At 35.6% G+C, this 8327-nt stretch overlaps 2 protein-coding genes across 2 annotated transcripts; one reads left to right on the forward strand and one right to left on the reverse strand.

The window, feature by feature from the left end:
- Positions 1-635: 635 nt before the first annotated feature.
- Positions 636-2520, forward strand: LOC146920038 (peroxidase 72-like). The gene is made up of 4 exons (XM_085713430.1): positions 636-914; positions 1194-1385; positions 1474-1639; positions 1883-2520. The coding sequence occupies exons 1-4, from the start codon at positions 690-692 to the stop codon at positions 2293-2295; spliced, it is 996 nt and encodes a 331-aa protein (XP_085569556.1). The 5' UTR covers positions 636-689; the 3' UTR covers positions 2296-2520.
- Positions 2521-4623: 2103 nt separating this feature from the next.
- LOC146920039 (putative disease resistance protein At1g50180) lies at positions 4624-8046 on the reverse strand. Its single transcript, XM_085713429.1, has 2 exons — positions 5182-8046; positions 4624-5041 (listed from the first exon to the last, which is right to left on the reverse strand). Exons 1-2 carry the CDS (start codon positions 7922-7924, stop codon positions 5037-5039), a joined length of 2748 nt encoding a protein of 915 aa, XP_085569555.1. The 5' UTR covers positions 7925-8046; the 3' UTR covers positions 4624-5036.
- Between the last annotated feature and the right edge of the window lie 281 nt (positions 8047-8327).

Raw genomic sequence — 8327 nt, forward strand, 5'->3', positions numbered from 1 at the left:
GTGCTTGATAGGTTATAGCACAAATAGTATCTAAACTCCAATTGGGTTGGCTTGATTAACTGAAAAACAGCTAGTGAAGTAGTCTTAAGCATTTATCAGAAATTACACATCAATGTCTAACCAATTAATTAGGCTCAATCATTGTTTGGTCGAATGATAAAGCAAAAGTAATATAGCATTTAAGAAATAACAAAAGAAAGGAATTGATTCAGACGTTTTTTAATTAAACAAATAAAAAGATTAACTGTTGTCTTACAATGCAAGCAAGAATAGGATAAAAATGCTTTACACATTCTTTTATTTAATTAATGTGTGGTAAACTTAGCCCAATTAAGTAAGGCCTTTACTATATAAGTATATTTGCTTTATACCAAACTAAAAGCATGCTTCACTGCATTTAGAATTTCACTTAGACCCTTACCTCACAACAATATGGGTGATCTTATATGACATAGTAAAAGCTAACAACTCTTATCTTTATCATTTTATATGAAATTGAAAACTAGTTATGTACCAACTCCAACTTTTTTTTTTCCCTCTCATAGACACTTTTTCCTTTTGGTTTTCTGTCATGCAATACTTTTTTGCTATATTGATTCTTCTCTATAAATACTATCATTTCCACCATGGTATTCATCCAATCCAGTTGAAAACATTTTGTTCTGTGAAGTGATCTTGAAAGAAAAACAATGGTCAATTCTATAAACTTTCTCCTGTTTTTTTCTCTTCTAGTCTTTGCTCCCTTCTGTCACTGTAAAAAGAAAGTTGATGGTTACCTCTACCCTCAATTTTACGATGATTCGTGTCCCAAAGTTGAAGAGATTGTCAAGTCCGTAGTTGCTAAGGCTGTCGCTAAAGAACCCCGCATGGCTGCTTCCTTGCTGAGACTACATTTCCATGACTGTTTTGTCAAGGTATCTGCAATTTAGTAAACAATGTTTAAAAATGTGGTCATGGTAGTCATCTTTTATATATAACCGCGACGAGGTCAGACACATAAAAAACCTTAACGATGTGGCCACAATTGCAGTTACTTGTTATTTTTTAAAACCTTGTGGATGCAAATAGAAAATTTACAGTAGTGTCTAACTATATATGTGATCTATGAGTTGTATATTGGGTGTTGGTGATATGCATAGTCATATTTATAGAATTTAAATTGTTCAAATGCATGACAAAAGTTGATTTTGCAGGGTTGTGATGCATCGGTGTTGCTAGATAGCAGTGGAACAATCATCAGCGAAAAGAGGTCAAATCCAAACCGTAATTCAGCTAGAGGATTTGAAGTCATTGAAGAAATTAAATCCACCATAGAGAAAGAGTGTCCCCATACAGTCTCTTGTGCTGATATTTTGACTCTTGCTGCTAGAGATTCAACTGTTCTTGTAAATATTTCCTCTTGTTTTCTACTCTATTGCCCTTATCAATGACCATCAAAAGTTAAATATCAAGTCTAATATTCAATCCTTTCAGACTGGTGGACCAAGTTGGGATGTACCTTTGGGAAGAAGAGATTCTCTTGGTGCAAGCATAAGTGGCTCAAACAACAACATTCCTGCCCCTAACAATACATTCCAAACCATCTTAACTAAATTCAAGCTTAAGGGACTTAACATTGTTGATCTAGTTGCTCTATCTGGTAAACTCCTAGTACTAATCTATTTCATCTCCATTGTTTTCAACACATACTTGGTTTATTCTATTGAGTCTCATGGACATAATATGGTTGATGAAACCGCGATAGAGATTGTGTTGCAGTCACGATTGTGCAGTTGTATATTATCGCATGCATCAACCAAATTTATCTCAATTTTCTTCATTTGAGTATTGGATTATTCCTTAGTTGCATCAGTGGCATAAACAAATTCTTGTAATGTTATAGGTAGCCACACTATAGGAGATTCGCGGTGCACCAGCTTTAGACAAAGACTCTACAACCAAACTGGGAATGGCAAGTCAGATTTCACTCTTGACCAAAACTATGCAGCTCAATTGCGCACTCGGTGCCCAAGATCTGGTGGAGACCAAAATCTGTTTGTCCTAGACTTTGTCACACCGGTAAAATTCGACAACAACTACTACAAGAACTTATTGGCCAACAAGGGTCTCCTAAGTTCTGATGAAATTCTGTTGACAAAGAATCAAGTATCTGCAGATTTAGTGAAAAAGTATGCAGAAAGCAATGATCTTTTCTTTGAACAATTTGCCAAGTCCATGGTTAAGATGGGAAACATTACTCCTTTAACAGGATCAAGGGGTGAAATCAGAAAACGCTGCAGAAAGGTTAACAACTGATGAAGTACTATTATTATTGTCATGTTGCACATGTGAAATTGCATTCTACATTTTGTTGATCTTTTGTTTATTTAGCCATTTTTTTATGAAGCCATTGGCATAGTCGCTGTGTCCTGAGTATAAAATTTGGGCTTTTGGTAGCATTGTTGTGTGTGTTTGAAGAAATTCTATGTAATAAGATGTTTCAAGAATTGGTTAATAAAGTGTGAAGTTAATGTTCTTGAAGTTTTAATGAAATTTATGTCCTAAAGTGATATTGGAAAATAAAGGATGCTTGCCATCATCTTATATTTTGGATGCTGTAATAGACAATGCATTTTCGGCATGTATTTTCTTCTGAAAGTTATTATGAATCTAATAGACAATGTATCCAAAATCACATGATTATGGTTTGATGGGGTTGTAATAATATGATGATGATTGCTTCTTTCCTGACCAGATCTGGGAACAAATTTGTGTGTATAAAAATGTTAAACAGAGATACAACATGTAATGTGCATGGCAATGAATCTGGTTTTTATTAGTTGTATGTATGTTAGCAAATTTGTATTTCATCAAATTTCTTCAATGTAGATTTGAGAAAGTGAATGAAATCATGTAGTTTGTTTAGCATTGTTGCTTCATTTCTTGTATAGAATCATGTCTAGAAAGATCTCCAGTTTGAGTGAAAGCTCCCCATTTCAAGGACCTGGTAGCAGGAAAAACATTTATCCAGTTGCTCAATTATGCATAGCAAGATGTTATTCTTGCAACGCGCGAAGTGACATGAGACTTTAGTCAGTTGATCTTATTCAAACCAGTGAAATACAGACAACAATTGCTGCATTGTTGAGACTCGCAGCAGAGCACGTAGAAAAACTGAAAAATAAGGCCAATGAAAGTTATACTCAAAATGGGTCAGGACTTTATACCAGATACCAAGTAATTAGTAGTGCACATACTGTGCTAGATAGAATTGGAAAAGCTCGAGTGCTCGACACTTGATTGATATGCACAAGTCTTCAAACTACAACGATCACTCTAGAGTTTGTGGACGACTGGACGATAACAACTAAATGCATCTTGGATTGACACAATTTCTATTGTACTTGCTTGATAGTGTATCTCAGTTTCTATCACATTGCATCCTATTGTTGCTAATATGAACCTTGTACTTAATATTTGCCAACTATCTCAATTTATATTCAACATAAAAGAAATTGAGCATATTCTACTGATATTGCCTCTTTTTTTTTTTTTTACCTTTCCTTGATCAATACTTAAAGTTGGACAAAAGCAATTTCATTTTTTTAGTATATATGTAAGTGCACGTACAAAGTAAAAACTAAGAGCACTTTATAAAGACTGGAAATTAATAGCATAACTCTAAATGTTTGCAACACAGCACTCCCAGTCCTAGTGAAGTATTTATAGCCAACAATCAGGTGATCTATTTGGCAGTGTTAAGCATATTTCCATCTTTGTTTACTCTCTACTTTACTGATATTTTGTTGTCTTTTTTCTGCTCGTTTAATTTTAGTTGTGTACCCCATGGTTATCAAATCATGAATCAGAACAACATTTTTCCAAATGATGAATCAAATCTTATTATGAACCCCAAGATACATTGCTAATAAAAATGTCATTTTTAAGTAGAACATAATTGACATAACAAAATTATAAGCTGATATATCAAATGACAAAAGATAAGCGGGTGATTATACAAAGTTGTCATAAAAGGTGGTTGGGTGCAGTATTAAAAAGTGGTTCAACCAACAACCAAAGCCTTATCCCACTAAGTGGGGTCGGCTACATGGATCAAATCATGTCATAATGTTCTATCTTAAACCATATTCGGATCTAACTCATTAATCTCTAAATCTTTCCAAATAGTTTCTCTTAATAGTTTTTCTAGGTCTTCCTCTACCTCTTTTGATCTGACTATCGTCCATCTGATCTACTCTCCTTACTACAGAATGAAATGAGATTCATCATAGTGACTTGAGATTCATTACAGTGAATCATGATTCATTCAGGATTAGATTCATGTCCAAATAGATACACACTAGAGATCTATATCAATTGGGTTCAATTTAGTTTTGAATCAAGATACAAATCACATTGTATTGTAAGATTCTGATCAGCATGGTGTACCCGTTCAGATTGTGTCATCTTACAGGATTTGGAAACATAAAGGGAAAAAAAGAATAAACTCTAGGGAATGTACTCAAACTTTAGTTTGGCTTTTAAGAGCTAATCAAACAACCAACTCCCAAGGAGCTTAAAAATGCTAATTATTCTTCATGGACTAGAGCAGGCTTGAGAAATGAGATAAACAAGAAGACAATATAAGTAGAAAGTGCTCAATCTTTATGTATTGAATATAAGTTGAGACGATATACAAATCAAGTACAGTGTACATAAAATGAATATCTAATTAAAAAATTCCTATTTGTTTAATGTGAGGGAATGTACCTGATGTCACTGTATTATAGCAAACCGCATTAATACTCGTACAAATTCCACAGACTATGGCATCCGTTTAATTAGAAGTCATTCCCAATTAATAAAAGGAGTAAAAAATAAAATTCTTTGATCATTGAAGTGGAAAAACTCATCGGCGCTTGACAAGTCACTACAGTAATGTGTACATTGCCGAAATAAAATGAAGATTACAAGCTGTACAATGGAATGCCAGAACTTGAAGATGCTTCCCTTCCTCAGATGTAAGTTCCTATCACCCAACAACACTGCGCCGGAAATCAATCTGCAGCATGATATGCAATATTAAAAGTAAGTTTCTGAAAGTATTGCCTCCGCATACAGTGCATTTTTTACAGTCAGATTATGTATTAAGATGAAACGAAATAGTTGTTCAAAAAAAAAAGATGAAACGAAATAGCTTACCAATTGATAAAATGTCTGTTGTTGATTCGATAATTGGAGTATTTTTGAACTCAAGCAAATCTTTAGTCCGAAGTCTATGTTCAAAATCTACCGGCATGCCTGTAATTTTTAGTTTCTTCAAAGAAGTGATATCCTTCAGTCCTTCTGGAATCTTTCTCAGCTTCTCGCACCGATCAATAACCATGTACTCAAGCAATGGCATTGCCTTTTCCTCAACTTTCCATTCCTCCAATTCTTTCAGAAGAGTGAGCCGCAAAACATGCAATTGTGAAAACCCTTCAGCACTGAAGCTCAATTCTGCCCAATTGTAAGCCTTTTTACCCAAAACAAGCATTTTAAGTTTTGGCAATCTCTCAAGTTTGGCAATAGACTCCTTCTGTAGGTGGGAATTATGTAAGGTTAGTTTCAACAGATTCGGCGGGAACTCATGTGGATCAGGTAGCTTCTTGATCTTTCCATTCAAAGACAACTTCTGCAGTTGGGTGCACTGAGACAGCTGCATAAAGATTGGAAATTCATCCTCTTCAGATTGAAGTGATAGTGACAGTGAATGAAGGTTGTGTAATCCTTGTATAGTAGAAAGAACAGAATTCACCATTTGTCCTGATAATCCATTTATCCCCAATTGCCTAAGATTGGTCATATTTGCTAAACCACCATCTGATATCCAGTTTCCAGCCTCAATATATGGTAGGCTTTGAAGATTGGTTAATGTATCCAACCGTAGATGCCCGCTATCTGGAGAATCAAATGGTGTATACAGAAGCAAATGTCTCAAGTTCACCAACTTCCAAATTACATTTGGTATTTTCTTAAGAAAACAACAATACCTTAAATCAAGTGTTTGTAGGTTAAGCAAATTTCCAATGGAAAGCGGAAGTTTCCCTTCGAGATTAGTCTTTCTCAATCCCAGATACCTTAATTGAATCAGTTCCCCTATAGTACTTGGCAAGCTAACTAACCGAACACCGTCTAATTCTAACACCCTAAGTAGCTTAAATTCGGTGTAGATGAAATTCAATTTCTTTTCTTGCATAAAACTCAAATGAATCCAAACTTTCTTCTCTATATCTGCATTATATTCTCTATTGAAGAACAACAGCGAACGCGAATAATCTGCAATATGTTTTAAGAAATCATACCGTTCATGGCAAGAATGTAGAGAATGCCGACGGGATTTAGTTAGCTGAGATGTTGATGATGAGCCTGCCATATCACCAAAATACTCCTCTTTTCCTTTGGTGACCGAAAGCTCTCTAAGAAGATCGTGGATTCGAATCGTCTTAACTCTCCCCAACGAACTCACCGTTCCAACTTGAATCATACACCTACCAATCAACTCGTTCAAGTACCTCTGAGCAACATCTTCGGCAGTTTCACCACCTTCTTGAGGCAAAAAACCTTCAGCGACCCATAGTTTAATCAATTTTTTTGTCTGAATGTTCATACCCTTTGGGAAAAGACCCAAATAAAGAAAACACGATTTCAACGGCGAAGGCAATTCATTATAGCTCAATGCTAAAATTCTTGTTATCTTCTCTTGATCTTCAAGCAAACCCCCTCTAATATTCTGCAACTCCCTAGCCCATTCCCCACTCGACTTCAACTTTCTAGACAACAAACCACCAACCACAACAACAGCAAGAGGCAAACCTTCACATTTCACCACAATCTCCTTGGCAAGATTCTCAAACTCGGATGGTATCACACTCGCACCAGGAAATGCTTTACTCCTAAGTAGCGCATAACTCTCATCATGATTCAACGGCCTTAACTGATGAGGATCACTATTCCCATCAGCATGTAAAGCAACCTCCAAAATCCTCGTCGTCAACAAAATCTTACTCCCTAATTTCCTCCTCGGAAAAGCATATTTAAGCCCATCCCAAACCTCCATCCCCCAAATATCATCAAGCACAACCAAATACCTTTTCTCCGCCAAAACATTATGAAGCTTATTCACCAACTCCTCCTCCGGCATCCTATCCATATCCTCCCTCGCAACACCATCAACACCTCTCAAAATCCCTTGCAAAACATCCTTCCTCCTATACTCCTCAGAAACATAAACCCAAGCTTTAATCTCAAAATGATTCGCAATTCTACTATCATTATACAATTTCTTCGCCAAAGTAGTTTTTCCTAAACCACCCATACCAACAATCGAAACAACATGTCTAGTCGAATCCAAACTAACCAACTGTCTAAAAATTGAACCAAAATCTTCTTTTACCTCAACAACATACTCTTCTTCAGCATAATAAGGTGATGGCTGTCTCCAATGTCTCAATCTCTCGTTGGCACTGCTACCATCACGGTCATCAGAGTTAGGGTTAGAACCAGGGTTTTTGACGACAACACCATACATTTCACGTCTATCAGAAACGCCTTTGATTTTTTTACCAATTCTTTCAATTCGGGAACTAAGTTTATAGAGATGAAAAGGAGTGAAGATTTTGTTATGAAAATGGGTTTGGATGGTGGAATTATAGATATGAGTTTCAATGATTTCTTCAGCTTCGAAAGCGACGTTACGAATCTCGGAAACCCACATACGAACACGTTCGTTGGATTGTTGTTTAGCATCGGCGTCTTTGAGGAAACATTGCATCCATGATAATTGGTTTTTGAGAGATTCGACTTGGTCGCGAACTGTGGCTATGTGAGAGATTGTTGAGGTTGTTTGTTCTAAGAGAAGTTCGGTTAGTTTTGTTACTACTGTTGATACTGCTACCTCTGCCATCGAAGGTTTGAGGTTGAGTCAATTGAGTTGGGTTGAACTTCTTCTTCAATAATGAAGGAAGGAAGACTCTGTTTCTTGTTTTGTTGTCTTTACTTTATTTGTGTCGGTTGATATTTTTCATTGTTTTTTCTGGTAGACAGCTAGTATTTTTCAACTTCATTCATGGAAGTCACGGTGGAGCACATGAGTTGACTCAATTTCACACTAATTTTTACTACTACTTCAGCTCATCTACTACCTCTCGTCTTTATTACCAAAAAAGAAAAAGAGAAAAAAACAACTTTTTAAATATTTTTAACTTTTTAAAAAGACAAATAGCATTAACGGCAAGTTTAAAAATCTTTTAAACACTAAATACGATCAAAACTGAAAAGAATTTTATAATAATAGAAGAGAGTAACAT

Source organism: Medicago sativa, chromosome 5, assembly GCF_051527215.1.
Source record: "Medicago sativa cultivar Bolivia chromosome 5, Bolivia_mono, whole genome shotgun sequence".
In the NCBI taxonomy this organism is placed as follows: domain Eukaryota; kingdom Viridiplantae; phylum Streptophyta; class Magnoliopsida; order Fabales; family Fabaceae; genus Medicago; species Medicago sativa.